The sequence below is a fragment of the Azolla caroliniana genome, unplaced genomic scaffold (assembly GCF_043228905.1).
Source record: "Azolla caroliniana isolate FFs.n. ecotype wild unplaced genomic scaffold, voAzoCaro1.0.p SCAF_3, whole genome shotgun sequence".
Taxonomy (NCBI): Eukaryota; Viridiplantae; Streptophyta; class Polypodiopsida; order Salviniales; family Salviniaceae; genus Azolla; species Azolla caroliniana.
Genome location: NW_028230438.1, coordinates 24,872,643 through 24,892,726, shown reverse-complemented (window position 1 = coordinate 24,892,726; position 20,084 = coordinate 24,872,643). Strand labels below are relative to the sequence as shown.

General features: G+C 36.5%; 2 protein-coding genes and 1 pseudogene across 2 annotated transcripts in view; 2 read left to right on the top strand and 1 right to left on the bottom strand.

Annotated features, from left to right (window-relative positions):
* Positions 1–342: 342 nt before the first annotated feature.
* Positions 343–3,343, bottom strand: LOC147866803 (putative RNA methyltransferase At5g10620). The gene is made up of 7 exons (XM_087317293.1): positions 3,195–3,343; positions 3,057–3,106; positions 2,396–2,538; positions 2,209–2,275; positions 1,198–1,275; positions 670–815; positions 343–549 (listed from the first exon to the last, which is right to left on the bottom strand). The coding sequence occupies exons 1-7, from the start codon at positions 3,274–3,276 to the stop codon at positions 510–512; spliced, it is 606 nt and encodes a 201-aa protein (XP_087173419.1). The 5' UTR covers positions 3,277–3,343; the 3' UTR covers positions 343–509.
* Positions 3,344–8,349: 5,006 nt separating this feature from the next.
* The window catches only part of LOC147866800 (cilia- and flagella-associated protein 44-like), a 33,391-nt gene continuing 21,656 nt past the window's right edge, over positions 8,350–20,084 (top strand). Inside the window, exons 1-12 of the mRNA XM_087317287.1 lie at positions 8,350–8,565; positions 13,063–13,173; positions 13,321–13,446; positions 13,851–13,922; positions 14,008–14,103; positions 14,356–14,457; positions 15,229–15,300; positions 15,407–15,592; positions 18,398–18,526; positions 18,725–18,865; positions 19,064–19,264; positions 19,760–19,869. Of these exons, the coding sequence (XP_087173413.1) occupies positions 8,491–8,565; positions 13,063–13,173; positions 13,321–13,446; positions 13,851–13,922; positions 14,008–14,103; positions 14,356–14,457; positions 15,229–15,300; positions 15,407–15,592; positions 18,398–18,526; positions 18,725–18,865; positions 19,064–19,264; positions 19,760–19,869 (1,421 nt within the window). The 5' untranslated portion in view covers positions 8,350–8,490. The remainder of the gene's footprint in view (positions 8,566–13,062; positions 13,174–13,320; positions 13,447–13,850; positions 13,923–14,007; positions 14,104–14,355; positions 14,458–15,228; positions 15,301–15,406; positions 15,593–18,397; positions 18,527–18,724; positions 18,866–19,063; positions 19,265–19,759; positions 19,870–20,084) is intronic.
* On the top strand, positions 16,032–16,870 carry LOC147866802 (UDP-N-acetylglucosamine transporter UGNT1 pseudogene; annotated as a pseudogene).

Genomic DNA, 20,084 nt, shown 5'->3' with positions numbered 1-20,084 from the left:
TAATGGAGTCCTTTAGGCCCATTAGTTTGCTGTGAAATGATTGTCTAATTGACCCAATCTAGATGATCATGACCTACACGCATTTTCAGGGTTAGTCGGCCTACTATAGCACCCATCATCTCCTCGTTAAAAATGTCCCACTCACCATTTCTTACATATGGTGATTTGTCAATAATTAGTTAATTAGAAGCATCCGCCATTGTCCAATGTTTCTATTTTTTACTCCCCCATGGTTTTGTTTTAGTGCATACCATGAAATGGGTATCAAAGTAAATACAAATGTTCCTGTATTGTATTTTAGATTGAATACTTGTTCAGTAGGCCAATTGAATTGTAACAAACTAATGTCAAGCATTATTTTTGTTCAAAATTACTCTATTTTATGAGTTTAAAAGTAATGACTCTCATGTTTTGATGATACAAATAAATAATCTTCTGCTAAGGTATATCCTCTAGAAATGAAAATTATATTTTTCTTTTCCTACTTTCAATGACTAGTTACACTTTTTTCAGTGATGATATTTCTCTCCTCGCAAAATCGTCCAAGCTCTGCATTCATCAACAATAATTGTATGTTAGAATTGGGCATTAATGAGTTAGTTGAATTGATTATATATACTATATGATTAGATGCTTCATTACATGATAAAATAAATAAATAAAATTGACCTGTAAAGTTGCTCAAGTAATACAATCAATGCAACTTGATGATTAAGCACCAGTGATGAAAGACGGATGCTTTCATTTGCCCTTGCAAACACAGCCGAACCGTGACCATAAGGACCCCCTATACAGAACACCAATGTGGATGGAATCTGCATAATGTAAATTGAGAACCCAAACAAAAATGAGTCAACAATATTGGCCAACATTTCTCCCGACATTTACTTGCATCTTTACGTTCCTAGTGGACATGTATCCTTCCATGTTTGTGTACAATCATGTGCATCCGTATGTGGGTTAAGTATATGCACACACAAGCATGTACATACTTTCAACAAACTTGTTAGGCACAGAGGCTTTGAAACTACCAAACTCACAAATTTTATATGTATACATGTATGTATGTTTGTGTATGTATAAAAGCATTTGTATACGTATCTGGGTATGTATACGTATATACAAGCATGTACATACTTTAACAAACTTGTTAAGCATAAAGGCTTTGAAACTACCAAACTCACAATATTTACATACTTTAGCTGCCGTATCTTCAATGAAATTCGCAAACTCTTCAGATGTTAATTGTCGTCCACGCTCATCAAGGAGAACCACCTACAAGATAGAGAATGAATGCTTTTAAAACTTGTTTGCAGTAATAATTTCAATGACTTAAAACATATCTGAAAATGAAATACTTGATTTAAGTTTTAAATTCCCTTTGATTGCTTGGTTGATTGAAAGAACAAGCTGCAATTAAATTTCAAGATTCCAAGGAGAGATTATATGTCCACTCAAGTTGCTTTCTTTATCAATCTTTATTTCACCAAGAGGGCACATCATGAGAATGTTACAATTACATTCACCACACAAAAGTTCTCGATGTGCTTGAAGGTCATTGTATCACTTGTTTTCATGGATTTAATGCTGACTGTACTGACACTGAAACAGACCCCACATTTGGAGAATTTCGATACAGAGCTTCCAACTCATCTTTGGAAAAAACCCAAAAGCAAAAGCCGAATGCAGAACAAAAATATCCAGAGATGTATTTTTGTAAAGAAAATTATCAAAGTTCCAAATAGTGAGAATTGCAATAGCTTTGCAAGAACTGAAATTTGATGGCTTGCTTGGGTGATGTCTTTGTTGTTAAATGTTACAAACTAGGACTTAACAATAACCTACATATCTGGACTGTAGATTAATACATACAATTGCAAGACCTTAACAAGTCAATAGTGTGAAAAAAAATGCCACCATTTCCAATTGTTTTCATTCGCATCGACCATTTGCTTTTGGACTTTCCAAGAAATCCCCGGTAAGAATTCTCCAATAAATATGTAAACCAGGTTTTTTTGCGCATTCACAAAGTTGTTTGAGAAACTGATGCTATTAGGTTGATGGAAGGAATCTAAATGTATCAGTTCTTTTTTAAATAATAATAAATAGCAAATTCAAGTGTGCTAATCATGCAATGTTTGCATAAAAAGGGTGAGCTAAGCAGCAACATTCACAAGTCAATAAGAAAAAGAGACTAAGAAGGAATACCCAATCTTTGGAAGAAATGCTTCGAACCACCCGATCACCTTCTGCTTCTACCTGAGCATTTGCATCACTGTACCAAAATGATCCACCTCAACCGAAGATTCAAACATTGAGCTATGTGAAATGCACATCAAAATATATGAGATATTTCTAGTTCAAAACTAACGACATAACTAACTGGCTGTCTAACCTTGTATCAGATGGATTGGAACGGATTTGCACATCTTCAATCGCACAATATCGCTTCAATTTCTCAAAATAAGAGACAGAAATGGTATCTATTCCATCTTTCCGGTTTTTCCCAACCGAGATAATTCGAATGGGAAAGGGCCTCTGCAAGAAATCCACCATTAAAAGGCTAAAAATCAAAGATATGCATGCGTGTGAGTATATATGTATATGTGTATGTATATGTGTATGTGTATGTGTATGTGTATGTGTATGTATATGTGTATGTGTATGTGTATGTGTATGTATACATATGTGTATGTGTATATGTATGTGTATGTGTATGTGTATGTATATGGATATGGATATGTATACATATGTATATGTGTATATGTGTATGTGTATGTGTATGTGTATGTGTATGTGTATGTGTATGTGTATGTGTATGTGTATGTGTATATGTATATGTATATGTATATGTATATGTATATGTATATGTATATGTATATGTATATGGATATGGATATGTATGTGTATATGTATGTGTATGTGTATGTGTATGTGTATATGTATGTGTATGTGTATGTGTATATGTATATGCGCATCTGCATGTATATATATACGAGCATATGTAGACATATATGCATTGCATAGCATAGCATTGAAAAAGAAGAAGGAATTACCACAGAGCGCGGGCTCCCCTGTCTCTGCTGCCCTTTGCTTTTGTTGGCTTCTGGAAGGTATGCATACAAATAAAAAAGAAAAGGAAATGAGAGGAATTGCTGAGGAACGGAGGAGAGAAACAAAATTTTGAGGCCTACCACAGAAACCCCTCCTAGCAGTAGCGGTAGCAGTAGCAGTAGCAGCAGGGACCTGATGAAGCATCAGGATTTGGGCTTCCATTGGATTCACATTTGTGTGAGATCAAATCCCAAACAAATGCAAAAAAAGAAAAGACGGAGAGAGTTGGGGATCGATTGTTGTCCGGGCCAATCGAAAACACACCGACCAACTTAACGTCATGCCCAAAGACATTGTCCATCGTAAAAATTTAACTTTGCATTGTCCACGTAAAATACCAAAGTTTGTGTGCCAGGCAGACATAAAACCTCCTCCTGATTTCTCCAACTCAATTTTGATGCTTGGGGGGTTTCAAATGCTCCTTAATTGTGTCCGACACGCAAGGCATGTGTCTACCAAGCTCGGAGTGTCATGTGGCTCGACATTAATGAGATGGTAAACAACATGGCTTAGAAACAATCGAATTAATGCTTCTTAATTGTGTCCGACAGTAAGACGTGTGTCTACCAAGCTTGGAGTGTCATGTGGCTCGACATTAGTCAACAAATGAATATGAGATTGCAATCAACATGGTTTAGAAACAATCGAATAACCATCTTTGGATCAGTCAACCCTTCAAGTAAGGCATTCTCTTGTGGCTAATAATATGGTACACATCAATCAAGACCAAGGCTCAAGGTATGTCACAAAGCCCAATGTGAGGTGCATTTGTGACACTTCGTGTTGACATGTGCATTTCTTTACATGCCACAAATTTTGCTTCTACCAAACAAGTTACATGATTGTTTATACCACATATTCTTGGGTTGATAATGTCTCGTGATAAATGTTTTCTCCGCGAATAATGTTGATAGTAAGAAAATGATTTGACATGCGATTTGTGGACCAAAAAAACAACATTTTTTTTTATGATTGTTAGCAATAGCTTGCATGACTTAGTTATGAATGGTGTTGAATCGTGGCAATGATCACTTCCTAGATTTGAGTTCACTTCGTTGCAATAATGACATATATTAATGTAGCTTTGGTAATGTGACTTATGCCTTCGATTATCTGATATATTTTTCCCACTCTTCCGTTATTATTTTTGAGCATGAGCTTACAAGTAGTTGCATGATAGTTCCACTTCCATCCACTTTCTCGTCTACATAGATTGCTATCTCCAACAAAGTCACAATACAACTTCTAGTCTGAGGTGGAATTATGCCATACCTTTTTTTTTGTGGCATAGCTTGTAGTTTTTGCTCTACTTGTTTCTTATATGATATCATCAGTTTGATCAGATGTTGGTACTAGCCTTTGTATCACAATAGACATGAGATGAAATGTCTCCTTCTGTTTTCTCTATGTACATATCTCAAGTAATATACTAAGGTGTATTTTTCTTTAATAAAAGAAAGAAAGAAAAAAGCTAATAAAAAACATTTATTCTTAGCTATTTTGTTTAAATAACTAATTAAACATGCGAATCTGTAACTAAGGAGAATCTATAACTAAGGAGAAATCATTCCTTATTATCATGTCATAGTTGTGATTATATTCCCAATTTGATAATTCTATTGTCAAGAACCACAAAAGTTTTGACCACTTAAATGCTTGGGATTGTTGTTTGGCTTGTAGTTTATTGATGGTTTTTCCTTCAACACAAATAATGTAGGTTGTTTGCATCACACTTATGTCTCCTTATCTCGACCATGTACATGTTTAAGGAATGCTAAACCATTCAAAGTAGTATGTTAATACATTAGGGCGGTTCTTGATGAGGGAACAACAAGGTTATTGCGATTTTGTCTTTCATTTGAAAGGTGTTATAAGTTCCACCTTAGATATTCAAGAAATAGTACTAGTTGGACATATCGATGCACTAAACACATACAAGCACAATTGGAAAAGGATGAATTGCATTGTCACGACGTGAGAAGGGTTATAGGTAACTAACGAAAGTTATTTTCTCTTTGTTAACAAAAACAAGGATTGCTTCTACACACTCACAACTGCAAATATTTTTTAGAGAAATGATTGCTCCATGTTAACAATATGAAAGGATATTCTTATTTTGAATATCTTCGACATCAAATAATAGAAAAGGATATCAAATCAAACCTTCATTTGTTGAAGCAACATTGTAGCTGCACGTAAACACATACATATTGATAATAATCTATTAAATGAGAAAGTTATAAAACATTGTTAACCCATCCAGTAATACAAAACAAAGAGGAGATTATTACTATGAATATGAAAAAATAATACATCAAATCATCATCAGTAGTATTAAGTCACATTATACGAATTTATAACAAAACTAGCTTGTTTATAAAAATAGTCAATCAATGGAATACTAAATGTTTTGATTTCAAGTTTTCAGATTTAGTTTTTGTGATCATTCTATGTAAAATTGTATCTTGAAAATACATAAACCTAGGAAAACTTAATACCAACGTAAAAGTAATATTTTAAGATCAAGTTTCATCAATCCTATTTATAATTCTTGTTGATATTCATAGATGTTATTATTCTATTTTTTAATCATAAATCAAAGGTAGTCCATGACATTGTGCTTTGCACGACTTCTTGTGTTTACATCATTATCGAAAAAGAAAAATGGTCATTATATTAATTTGTTGACACATGGTACTTGAATTTCGGACAATTGGCTTTGAAAGTTATTTGTTTGGAAGTCAATGAACTTGCGCATTGGAATGATATTTGGGCACACGAGTGACTTGTTTGGAATCCAACAAATCATTACATATTGAAAGATTGTCAAGAGCAATATCGTGTATATAATGTGGGTATTTTATCCAAAACCAATCAATATAGTAATAAAACAAGAATAACTTCCATGAAGCCAATAAAATAAACACATTCAAACGGGGAATCAAGATCAATGTGGCAACAACACATATATGGAGCATAGAAGTGAGAATTACTTAGTGTATAGCATAAGTGTTGCATAACATACATTTGAGTGAGAGTGACAATCAAAAGATAGCAAACAAACCTGAGAAGTTGACTTTAGATGAAACATGTAACCAATCAAGAAGTGGTAACGGTACATCAATGGATGCCAACAAATGCCATATTTTATTATGAAATCAAACAACCAAACATCCAATAAATGAGTGGGGAAAATGGACATCATTGACACAACCAATAATTGTGATGACAAGGAGTGCATCATGTATGAATATGGACGAGTTGGATGTGAGCATTATTCCATAACAGGGAACATAGAAAATTGTAGACAATTGTCAATAAGATTGAATTTTCATCATGCAAGGGGCAAAACAAGGAACATGCATAAATAATGAGAGAAACAAAATCCAATTGGAGCCCACAAAAGCATTGTTGATACCAAAAATAACATGAGATGGGTTTCAAACCCATAGCACTGAGTTATTCATAAGTTAATAGATTATCATGGCATACTATTACGTTGTTGGCTCTTTGGATAATATGGAAAGTGAGATGTGATTATGTTTTTAACAATGTTCACATACATCTCCGCACTATGCTTATTGAATTTTGGATGTTATTTGTCAACACACTACCTGGTCATTGTGATGATCTACAGAGTTCGGTTGATGTTTTGTGGCAACAACAAGTGGCCTTTAAGAACCGATGGCAAGGACTTCACTTATTTTCCAGTACAACTTTTGGTATGAAGTGGAATTATGCCATACCTTCTTTTATGCTGCATAATTGATATTTATTGTTCATACATGCTAGAACCATGACGGTATGTTCATACATGCTGGAATCATGGATTGAGGCATGCAAAATGACCTCTATACCATAATGCTTTGATTGAGTTTTACGTTGAATATGGAAAAAAGAGGATGCTTGGTCATTGTAAACGTGGGGGTATATTGGATACATGTGATGGATGACCCAAAGGTAGTATCTGGATATGTTGAATATGAACATGACGAGGAAGATTGATTTCGTTTGAACATATGCAAATTCATGGTATGTTTCAACTATTGAGGAAGTGTTCAATCAAGTCTATCAAAAGAAGGATTCATGGCTAGCTATTGTCTTACACAAGACGGGTTGGGGAAGGATAATCATCTCTTTTCCATCATTTTGTATTTTGTAGTTGATATGGTTTTTTAAACTAATGGAAGGATATGTTTTCTAAAAAAAAAACCCTGATATTTATTGTTTCATATATGACATCATCTACTTGATTAGATGCTTATACTAGACTTTGTATCACATTAGAAGTGAGATGAAATGTCTCCTTTTGTTTTCTCTATGTATTGTTTTCAAGTAATATATTAAGGTGCATCCTTCTTTATAAATAAAAATAAATCATGGTTCACGTCAAGGAATTATACCCCGCTCGTTTACAAAGGAACTTTACAAATGCCCAAGGAGATCTATGAATGAATGTTGATTGTAGGAGCTAGAGACCCCTTAAGATATGCAACCCCTTGGTTTGAAGGCGCACTCGCTAGTGCGATGCGCATTAAATTGTGGATGTAGAATTTGTTGTGCCTCTTTTTGTTACAAACAATGTATCTTTGTCTAGCGGGAGACATGTTAATGAAGCCCACGTAGTCGCAACACTCTCGAGGGGACGATGAGACCCCTGCTCTCATCATAAAGTTAATTTTTTGGACTGATGGGATACTAGCCAAGGAATGCTGGGTGAGCTACGGGTTCAACATATCAGGGGAACTAATACATACTTGTACCACTCCAATGATACACGCAGTGACAATGTTGCTATGCAACACACTAGAGATGCCCTTCCGTGATGATCCATCTCACGAATAAGGAGAGTGCAATGGCATCATTCTGCTCGTGACAGAAGGAGAGAGTTTTAAACGTAGGGTGGGGGGGGCGGACATGATACGAAGACCGGACGAGTGTCCTGCTTTTCGGGTGTCGGGTTTATTATTATTATTGTCGATGGGATCGGAGAGCCGAGGCGGAGGACAAGAGAATAAGAATGGGGGAGGGGACAGTGGGAAACGGCAGCCATCTCCAAACCAGAAATGCAAAACAGAAAACAGAACCACATGGAATGAAAACACAGGAAAGGAAAGGGAAAGGAAAGGGAAAGGAAAGGAATGCAGGTGCCCCGACCTTCACATGCATTTACTGTCATCACGCTTTCTTCGGCTTTCGACTTTCGACCCCTCAATCAATCTCTGATCATTCTTAGCTTCATCACCAGACACACACACACATTGATATACCACATATATACATACATAACACCGTAAACACACACACACACACACACACACACACACACACACACACACATGTCTGTTTGAAGCAACAGGAGTTTGTTTTGCAAAGATGGGGTTACCGATGACTGATCCACAACCGCTCCCCCCCGATACTGCCATGTTCAAGAGATGCCTCGGTTTTGAGGTAAGTTTTAGAAAGAAAGAAAGATATATTAATGTCTTTTAAGAGGCCAAAATGGCCTATAAGACCAAACAAGAGATTACATCTTAAGTGTTGTCTCGTATTTTGAGAGAGAGAGAGAGAGAGAGAGAGAGGGCCTTTGAAGATCCCCAAATGGTCTATGAGACGGAAAGAAAGATTACGTGTTAAATTGTTTTGTCATCTTGGAGAACAAGAAATCAAAATAAACATATCTAGATCAGTAAAACCACCTAAACTGCCGGATTTTCCTGCTACCTAAGCATGTAAAGTTATGAACATAGATAGACTTGGAACATCTACCATTGAAAGGTCTTCAATATAGACTGATCCAAGAGGAGAGATTGCTAAAGTGAGGAAATCACGTTTGGTGTTGGGTGGTGATGGCATTGATTTGTTGATAGCAAGAATAAATCGAACGGTGGCCACATGCATGAGATACTGCTATTACTGATATATTTTAAGTTGCAACCCCGTTTAAATGTTGTGGTGGAGGTTCGAGACCCTACTTGTGTAGCTCATGATTGGCTTATAGTACGGTAGGAAAGGATGATGGTGCTAAAGAAGTCTATAATGGTTCATTATTCATTAGACGATAGAACAAGAGAAAAAGAGCAATGGGGTGAAGGGAGATACATATATTTTCTTATCATATGTGAAGGTCAAATATGACCAATGCGACAAAATTTTTATAGTTTTCTCGTAATATATGGGAAAGCGAGCAATGGTGCTTGATGTTTAAGAACTTTACTAACAAATGTGCCAATCGAGAGTGGAAATTGTGACCATGAGAGAAATTCATGCAAGGATTGGGTTGGGTTGAAGATGCGTGGAAAGCGTAGTTGAATGTGATCAAAGGCAGAACATTGTATCAAAGGGGGATACTTAGACTCCAAAACTTTTTTAGGGAAAATGTGCGCAGTTGACTAGTTTCATCACTTGTGCCCCAACATCTAGTCTCACATCAAATCGAGTTTGAACTAAGTCGTATGTAGGCAAAGGTTCAGATATTGGACAAAGGGATGGGCTCTAACATGTATCAATGTGTGTGGTTCCCTTTTCTAGCGAAGAATGTGGTTTTGTAATTAGGTGCAACATATGTAGTATAATGTGTGAAGCTTGAGCCTCCACATTGCTCCCCTTGTTCCGTAGAGAATATGGTTTTGTAATTAGGTGCAACATATGCAGTATAATTGGTGAAGAATGAGCCTCCACATTTTTCCATGTTATGATATATTGCCATTGCAAAAAAGCCTCGTTCATAGAGTAATCTATTGATGCATCATGAAGCAAGCGTGTTACATCTTCTCTTCCAAGCCATTTTTTTCATATATTGCATCCAATTGGAATGCAAATGTTTTCTTTATTTGTCTTTTGCATCTTTTTACTCGCTTCCCATGTGATTCTATGCAATTGATGTGAGGGACTTTACTCAATGACCCTCTCCATGGCCATGATCTCAATGGGAACTGATACTGTCTCCAGAAGTAGGAGGGTCTATGGCGTTTGTTTCTTGACATGGAGAAACTTAGTAGAAAAACATTTTTAGACATTTTCAAACTCTTTTCAAGTGAAATTAGGAATGCCCCTCACCCATAGGGAAGCACCCAACTCTTTTCAAGTGGCTGACAGGTATTCCTGAGAACCCAACATTTAATATGTACACCATAATGTAATCACTGACGTTTCTTACATTTTGTGAAGTAAAAAACGTGGCTTTATGTGGGTGTCAGTCATGTGGGTGGGGAAGTGGAGGCTGCCCCGGGATATCTTATAGTAAATTGTCTCTTGAGTAAATTGGTACTTAGCCAGACCACTCTCCTTCTTAGCTATACATCCCTTGTGCATCAATGCCTTCCAAGGTTTGATGAACCAAACCACCTCTCTAGAAGTACCTCTTGCCGACAAGGTATTAGCACTGTTGTTGATGGGATCCCTTCTAGAAAGTTGGGAAACGCTGGTTGTCACATTGGGCAACGCGGGACTGGAAGGTAAGCATCTATCCCTAGAGGAGGTGAAGTTGAGCTTGCTGAATGAAGAAGCTCGCCGAAAGGACCAAGAGTCCACACCTCAAAGCATAGATATACATGATCTGCTGCCAAGCCAATAGGTCTACCAGATATAGTGAACTTTGTTATTTTAGGTATAAGAGATGGAGATGGCATTAGGAAATTGACTGCGCTTGCATCTCCTTTTGGTTCCAACATGTCAAAGCATCTGATCTGAGCCATTGTGACAGTCCATTATATATCACAAATCCATATGCACTTCCCATGGATAGAAAGTGTTTGCCATATTATGTTATTGTACTCATATCTTGACCTTATCACTTTAGACCAACCTCTTCTGCCATAATTTTACATCGGGGAGTTTACTAGCCATGCATTGATGGGTCTTTGTATACATAGCAATATTTGTGCTCTTTAAGGTATCTTCAAAATACCTGACATCTGCCCTTATAGAGTCATTGTAATTCCATATCGTCATGCGTAAGGTCTCATAGGCCATACATCGTCATGTGGCTCTCTCTCTATAATAATGACCTTATCATATCTATATACAGCCCATTTTCTCTTCTTTCTTGCGTCAAGCATTCACGTCATGTTTTCTTTGTGATGTGCCACTTGAGTTGGAGTGAGATCGTCATCTAAATATATCTTGTCACCATTGAATGCCCTTTTTTTAGATAGGAAAGCTTTTTTCTTTTCCATATCCATGATGTGGATGATCAGGGCTTTAGCTCTAGACTCATCTCTTCCCACCCTCCACGTTGAAGCAAATGAAATATCTGATTCCATGATCTTTGTTATGAGATTCTTGGCATCTTCTTGTGGGCTTCCTTTTTCAGTCCAACCAACCACTCGTACATGTAATGTACGAGCTTTCCTCTTTCTTTCTTTACCTAATGTAGTGTAAGAGCCAAAATGGATGATAAGAAACAAGAGATTACATCTTAAGTGTTGCTCGTCTTTGAGAACAAAAACCGTTGGAGAGCTGGAGATCAGCACAATATCATCAGTATATAGTAATATTTGTTTGGTGTTACTAGTGAAGAATGCTCATGAACATCCAATGTCTCTATGTAATGTGATACCTCATCTAATAGGGGCTAAAGAGAGTGGGTGATAGTGGGATCCTTATTTTACTCCAATTGTGTTAGTCACAGCCCCTGACAACCCACACTTTTCTGACATGGATTCATATAGTGCATGTATTTCCTATTGGATATCTAGGGGGACACCATGGTCTTCTAACCACTGCATAAGTTGAGCACATGATACAATTTTGAAGGCTTTTAGGGAATCCACAAAGCAGCAATTAAACCTCTTTTTCTGGGCTCTGCCCTCCTCAATAAGGCAGTGGATGGTCACTAGGTTATCAAATGCCTGCCTGTCTAGCTGAACAGCAGCCACTTCTCTCAGCCTATACACCCAATTCTGACTCTAGGATTGATCGAGATATACAATTTAGCCAACTAATGACCAATCATGATTGAGACATATAATTTTGCCAACTAATGGCCTATCATGATTGTCCTTAAATTGTTTGGCATCATGGGGTTTCCTCTCTTGAAGATTGGTGCAATTGTATGTTCTGTAGGAAACCTTCACTCATACCTCTATTGAAGATGTGTCCTTGCAATGAGAGCAAGATGTGATGGGCATAGATAAAACGCTCACCTGCCAATCCATCATGATCTTGATCCTTGCTTAGGTAACTGATTAATAGCAATTTTTACATTTTGTCGACTAAGAAAGGTGGATTCACTTGGGCATGAGCTATGTGTGTGGGCGAGTGGGGGCTGCCATGGATATCCTTTAGTACCTTTGTGTGTTCAGCCACAACCCCCTGAGATGAGATCTGTCGTGTGGTAGGTTGCCTCTGATTAAACATTTTCCATGCTCTTTCATTTTCTTCTCCTAGAAACAAGAAATACATGTATGCTTCAAATTTAACCAAATATAATTTCTTCTTTTTCCTCACAAGGCATTGGAAGGTTACTCTTGCTTATGTGTGTACACGAATCACCTGAATTACATTGTGATGCAACCATCTGTTTGTACACGACATTCCTTGTCATACCAACTATTGTTTATGGCTCTACCAGGTTCCTGTTTGCTATGATCTTCTTGGAAAAGATGGACCGAATGTTATTGTGTTTGTTTCTTTTTGTCATTTGGATGGAACCTAGAGAGAATGAATTGCAGTTGATGTTTTAAAGATCTATTCCTGATAACTGAATGTAGCTCTATTATCAGTTAAGGGGGTGAATGGTACTTTCAGCAGTGGCTTAATAATTTTGTTTGTCGTTTCATCACATGTCCTTAATCTGTCAGATGTAATTAAGGCATATTGATCTATAAGATGAGGAAGGAACTTGATTGTAACACTCCTGTATACATTTGCTTAAATATAACCTGTTTCAGTTTTCATGTTTTGGTGTTTAAATTACCCAACTGAAAGTCACACCTTTATGAGCAGGGAGGTCGAAGAAATAACTTAGTATATATTGAAGCTGATATATTAATCCACACATGTGGAAATTCTGTCCAGTTCCTGAATCTCAGTACAATGACACAAATCAATCTTCCGGTAAAACTATTCCTCATTGACATAAATGATGATCAAGCATTAGCTCTTAATATATGTGTGTATGTGTGTGTGACAGAATAATTAAAGGTGTGCAAAAAGATTTAAGCGACGCTGAATAACTTAAAACTGCTGGTTTTATTGTTACAGACTGTCGGTGGTAATGGTGTTGGGTGTGTAGCTGTGCATCCATCAAAAACGTTATTTGCTGTCTGTGAAAAAGGAAACGGTCCAAATGTCTACGTCTATAACTACCCCGATTTGACAATATTCAAGGTTTACTACCATTCTGGTTCTTTTATGAAATGATTTACTGTTGCAACTATTTTCATGTTCCAATTGTAAACATTTTGTAAAGTATACTATGGTCTCGTGGGTCATTTTATCCTCTAGTAGAGGTGAATACAACTTTCCTTCTTTCTCTCTCAGAGTACAAAATGTTAATCTACAAGTTATACTGCATTACTCTATTTTCTATATGAATTGCACGATAAATATTTGACCATATGATGGATTAAAAGTGGTTTTGAGCATGTTGCTTATTCAGTACGAAAAGGTAGATGTACATCTTAAAGAAGGAAGTTAATGATGTCCAAGTTACGTGACATCTAGATATTCATTCATTCCCACCATATATTTTAAGCGTAAAGTGTGAAGGGCATCATCTTATGTATGAGTAGGTACTTAAACAAGGAACCGAGAGAGTATACACAGCAGCAGCTTTCAATAATGATGGATCTCATCTTGCCACGGTAAAATGGGATTTATAAAATGTTCTTACTGCCAAGTTTGTTTTTACTATATAATATTTTATTGTTTATGTTGTGCAACCTGCAGGTTGGCGGTCATCCAGATTATTGGTTGACCGTGTGGGACTGGAAAAATGAGACCATTGTGTTACAATCAAAGGCATTCTCACAGGAAATTTTCCAAGTATGCTAGTGAAACTTTAAATCTTCCAAGGAATTAACACCCATCCTGTTTTGAGGAAAGACACATCTTTTGCTGCACATTATGTGAATAAAAAATTACTGAATATAAAAAATGTGAAGAGCATATCACTGCATGAAGCCTTACAGTTGATGCTGACCAGTGATGCAGTAACAATATCATTGGAAAATTGCTGGCACATAATCAGTTTATTTTTTCTTATGTAAAATTCATAGAATCTGTTTTTTGATGTAGGTATCTTTTTCAAGGTATTTTCCTGGTCAGCTTCTAACAGCAGGAATTGGTCATATAAGATTTTGGAAAATGGCAAATACGTTCACTGGCCCAAAGCTTGAGGTGATGAGACATTCTAAATAATATATTAAAGCATATATTTGATTCAGTATATCTCAAAGGTATAAACAATTTTCTCCTTCAAAAGTTCTAGCCTGTAGGCCATCAAACCTCTGAACAACTCCAAGGACGACATTAATTTTTGACTCGTAGATTATGCCTCCCACAATTCATCAGGTTATTCTAAAGTATATGTTTCTTGCATTTTTTTGAAGATATAGCCATTTTTTGTTTTTGGATCATTCTTAGTCTATAGCTGTCCCAAGATCTTTGCCAGTCCCTAGATATCCATTATCCTCTCTTCTGCTTATAGATGAGGGTCAGATCTTCTCCCTCATGTGATAATTGAGTAAGTTTCTTTCTTGTGAATTTGGGCTACACTCACAAGTATGGCAATGATGACTTCAGCTATTCAGGTTTCACTGTAAAGTTAACATTGACGACTGTCACAGCTCCTTTCTCAGCATCATCAAAACAATGGCAACTAGAAACCATACAAGTCACCAGGTTCAATGATGATAGGCAGATGGTTGAAGCTATATGTGGGATCCTGTACACGTGACTTGGCAATTTCAGGTGCTATGCCTTGTCCTTGGACATTGGCTACAGTATTGGGAAGCTGCTGCATGGTGGCTCTGGTCAGATGGTTCCTCTGACTACTTTCCTAGGAAGTCCTGTTGCTAGGGGATCATGTAGGGCTCATTACAGACGTTCTAGCAATGAAAATATATGTCTTCATGTTTACTTATTATGTTTGTGTAAATCCATTGTCAGGGACTTATTGGGAAGTTTGGACAAGTTCCTCTCAGCGACATCTGTGCGTATGTTGAGCTCCCTGACGGAAAGGTGAGAGCTTACATTCATTTTTAAGTTTCAATGTTTGTGCTATATCATAGGGATGATCTTGTAGTTGTACATAATATATTCACCCAGCTCTGCGATCAATCATCAGGTCCTTTCAGGGTCAGAGACAGGGACAGTTCTTGTTTGGGATGATGGGTTAATAAAATGCCAGCTTAAAAGACCTGGGGGCCAACCATGCCATGAGGGCATGATTGAATTTATTCAGTTGGATGAAAAGGTGAACGAGATGCTCACTGCTGGAATAGATGGTTGTGTCAGATTTTGGAGTCTTGAGGTAGATTCACTATCATTTATTCCACCAATTCCAGTCTAATTCAAATTATCAAAATGTCAATTGGTTGAGTAAATAATTTTAGCAGAGGTATTGGTTTCCAAGTTGAACAAACTGGTATAAATAGCATGTAATTTTTTAAAATCTACCTTCATTCTTTTCCATATACAAAGCAATTTTCCTGATACTTTCTATACATGATCTAATGTAGAGACTAAACTCCATAAGTTACTAAATTGAATGAAGTGAAATTAACTACCTTCTCTTCACTATGCTGAATGTAGTTACTCTTGCTTGTATATTGAAAGCATCTGGTAGCGTTGGAGCAATTAGGTAGCATACAAGCTCTCAATGAAGGATGGGAAATTCATACAGATATTGTATGTAAGGGATTTGAGGATGACCATTTTGTTGGTAACAGTTTGGTGGATTTGTATGCTACATGTTTGAGTCACAACATGTTTTCACTACATTATGTAGTTATACTGTTGTTTCATGGACTGCCCTAATTTCAGGATACGTGGAACATGGACCTTCAGTAGAGGCATTAAACTATTTTGACAAAATGCAAGCTGAAGTGAGAGCTTGTGGCAATTTGAAGTCAATTATTATTGGACAAAAGATACATATCCAGATCTTACTGGCAGGATATGAGAATGATAGGTTTATTGCTAGTGGATGCTATGAATATAATTGGCATGGCATCAATAAGAGATATGTTATTGCTAGTGTCGAAATTATAGTGTTGGGTGCATTTGTAGCTGGTTCACGAGATCTGTCTTTCACTTTGCACGGTTACATGGTGGTTCTGCTATCAAATTTGACAACTGCTATATATCTCTCAATCATCTCTCATTTTGGTAAAACAAGTGGGCTCAACAGTTTGGTCTTATGTGGTGTAATGTTATGATCTGTGGACCCATATTGGCACTATGGGCAATTTTAAATGAAGATTTAGAGAGAACCATGAATTTTCTTCGAGTGTCTGAAACAGGGTTTCAACTTGTTGTGTTGGCTTCATGCATTTTGGCATTCTTTTTGAAGACAACACTTAACTCTCCCTTGACTCAAAACAATTTGTGGGAATCTGAAGGACTTGTTTACTGTGGTATTAGGGTGGGTATGATTTGGAGGTTTATCTTTTTGACTGGTTAAATGTTTTAGGTCCGCTTCTTGGTTTCACTGGGACAGGACTATATGCATTTTGCAAGGTTAAAGGAAAGTGAATAATATAAAGGTACTAATTGATGATAGAGGTGAGGAATGGAAATTTTGGAGGAAAAGAGAAATACACAGCCATGGATGCATGCATATTCTAGCAGCAAAACACACACACACACAAAAGAGAGCCAGAGATGCATAAGTAATTGTTTTCAAAAAATTGTGAGGAATGGAAATTTTGGAGGAAAAGAGAAATACACAGCCATGGATGTATGCAGATTCTAGAAGCAAAACACACACACACACACAAAAGAGAGCCAGAGATGCATAAGTTCGTTTTCAAAAAAATGGTTTGTTTGTGGGCAAGTTTCTCTCTGAGATAGTGATTTTGGCCCTCAACGGGAAAGGTCATCAAAGTTCTTCTATGTAATGGATAAATCAAATAGAAATCTTCCTATCTCACATAAAAAAACGGTGGTATCAGAAGCACTCCAATGAGCTAGAGAGGAATAAGTGTGACCAGAGCATACCTGGGTTGTGCAGTTTTATTGGTGCAACAAGGCTGCACTCTCAGCAAGGCTATGTAGAATATGGTGTTCATGACGAGGTAATAAAATTCTTTGATTGAATGAGGCAAGAAGGTATCTTGCCAAATGACATCACTTATCTTTGGTCCTTTCTTGGATGATCTATAATTGTTGAGATGACATAGTTTATATACTATTTGTATATTGCCCCTGGCCACTTTAATTTTAATACCAATGGAGGATATTTTTATGAAAAAAAAAACTAAACTACCTTCTCTTCATATGTTGCTGAACAATTGTCTAGATCTTCCAAAGCAGATTTGGCTTATATTGGTGTGGGGCAAAGAAATGACAATTTATATAGAGAGGTTCATTTCTTCTGTAGTCTGGGCCTGTCTTGCTCCAGCATTAGCCTAATCTGGGTAGTATGAGAGCATTTGATAAGAATCCGAAAACGAAGAGGGAAACACTTGAAGTACATAAATATTATGTTTTGGTTTGAGAATTGGATGCTTAAATCTGCAGCTCATCAGCATAAACCACATAAGAGCTCATTTCAACAGCAGCAGAAGTGACTGACTGTCCAGTTAATACGATCATCGATCGGATGAGATGAGGCACATAAATGAACGAGAGGGCTGAATGGTTGGAAAAATATCGGTTGCATGTTAGCTTGTATATTGAGCATAGGTTTAGATGCCAAATCATCTGACGGATGATTTATTATACAAATTTGTGATATTGTTTTCTACTAAATACTATCATTTTTTACTAAGATTTTATCAAACTGACTTTAGCAGTACAAAGAAAGGGGACACTGAGAAAAAACATGTCAAAAAATGTAGACTTAATGCCAAATAACACCGTAACCTTTGGGTGCAGACTAGCAAGATCATGCATTATAATTTCATAAGTTAAACCTGGATTTTTCTTGACAATGCATGTGTGCCTAGCAATCTGTGGTTGCAACTTACTTCATAGACCAAGTATCTTCTCTTAAAAGATGCTAATATATCTTTCTTTCTTTCATTCTTCCCACCATTCCATGCTTCTATACATACATTTTAATAAAATAATCTTTAAATTAACACAATTACTCATAATACAAGAGTGTATAAAGTGGCTGGATGCAGCTGATGATGGAGATGAGAAGACTGTTTGTGAAGTGAATCCGTTGCGTGAGCTACAAGTAGATGAAAGGTGTTCAATCAAAGGGATCATAGTTGCTGAGGATCATTGGCTTATTCAGGTGAGAACTATTCTTAAGATATTCAAGGCATGTACGCTCACCTTAAAGTCATTTAATTTAGTCTGAAGACCAATGATATTCATAATTTCTGCTTTGAAAAAAACTCCAAATTTGTTTCAATTTATTGATCATATGTGTCCAGTTAGCCAAGTTTTTCGATCCATTTTGTCTCATTGTTCTTCAATTTCATCATAACAGGATGAAAATGGAGCTTTGTGTAAAGTTAATGTGCCATCCTTTGAGGTAGAGAAAGTGCTTGAATTTCATTCCGGCATCATTACAGGATTATCAGTCTCCCCAAATTGTCATTTACTGGCCACATCAGGTTCTGATTACTCGGTATTTTCCCAAGAACTTCTTTTCGCCTAATTTTCAGACAATTTTTGTCTACGCAGCATTAATCTATTTTATGATACTATATGATTCTTGGGATGCACATTCCCTGTCATAACTCGTAAGAATGAAAGGCTATGTCTGATTTATCTATGATAAGAAAACTGGTACTTTCACGTCTTCACTAAGTAATTCTGTAATCAGATAAGGTTGTTTCATTTTAATGAGAAGAAGCAAGTATATGCAAGGTGGTTTTCAAGTGGAGCATCATCTATACTTTGGCCATCAACCACTGTAGATCCACTATGTAAAACAGTCATTGCTGGATTTTCTGATGGTGTGATAAGGATTCTCTCTCAAGATCGCAGTCAATGGGTGCTCGCAAATGCTAAAAAGCCACATGTGGTAAGAGGCTCATTTTGGGAATTGTTATATTTGTTGTCGATGATTGTGGATATTGGTCCTTTATAAAATGACTACCAACTTGAAAAATTTGCTTGAAATAGATGGAATTTTCGGATGTTTGACGTCTCAAAATCTTGGCATTGACCAAATCTTGAACTGATATTGAGTAGAGGGGCATGAAATCTTTAGAATGCATTAAGTTAGTAGTAAGATCTTATAAAAATATGCTCAATAATAATACCTTTGAACTTCAAAGAAGAATGATTTCAATTACAATATATATATTTACAGTGAAAACTTACATTGTAATTATGACAACTTATTTTCTATTTCTGAAAATGTTAAACATGGGTGTATTGCTGTGTAAAGTGGACATGATACTGTTATAGACTGTCTGCCATGTTTCTTTAAAAGCTTCATTTATCATGCGAAGCTAGATATATTGGTAATAATAAGGCGTCTTCTTTACTTATTTTTGTGTATGGTTGGTTGAAGATGGATGTAACAGCCTTAAGCTACACAGCAGATGGAGAAATCTTAGCAACGGCGTCACTTGATTCTACTGTCTTCTTCTTCCACTCATCAAAGAAGTACAAGCCATTGGGGTAAGAAGTATGTTTCCTGACCTGAGAATATTAAGAGGAAAAATGTTTATTATCCTAATATTATACCCTTCATGTCCAGTCCATTTTTCTTCGTTAGTTTTTCTGCTGTTCTCAAAGATTAGACAACATTTTAAGATGTAATTTCTTGTTTGGTCTTATAGGCAATTTTGGTCTCTTAAAAGATGCTAATATATCTTATTATCAAGGCATTATTC

Coding starts and splice junctions, on each gene's coding strand:
- LOC147866803 (XM_087317293.1), bottom strand. CDS start 3,276: ATGGAAGCCCAAATCCTGATGCTTCATCAGGTCCCTGCTGCTACTGCT. Junction 2,276..2,395: donor TCCAATCCATCTGATACAAG/GTTAGACAGCCA, acceptor ATTTTGGTACAG/TGATGCAAATGCTCAGGTAG. Junction 1,276..2,208: donor GCATTTCTTCCAAAGATTGG/GTATTCCTTCTT, acceptor TCTATCTTGTAG/GTGGTTCTCCTTGATGAGCG.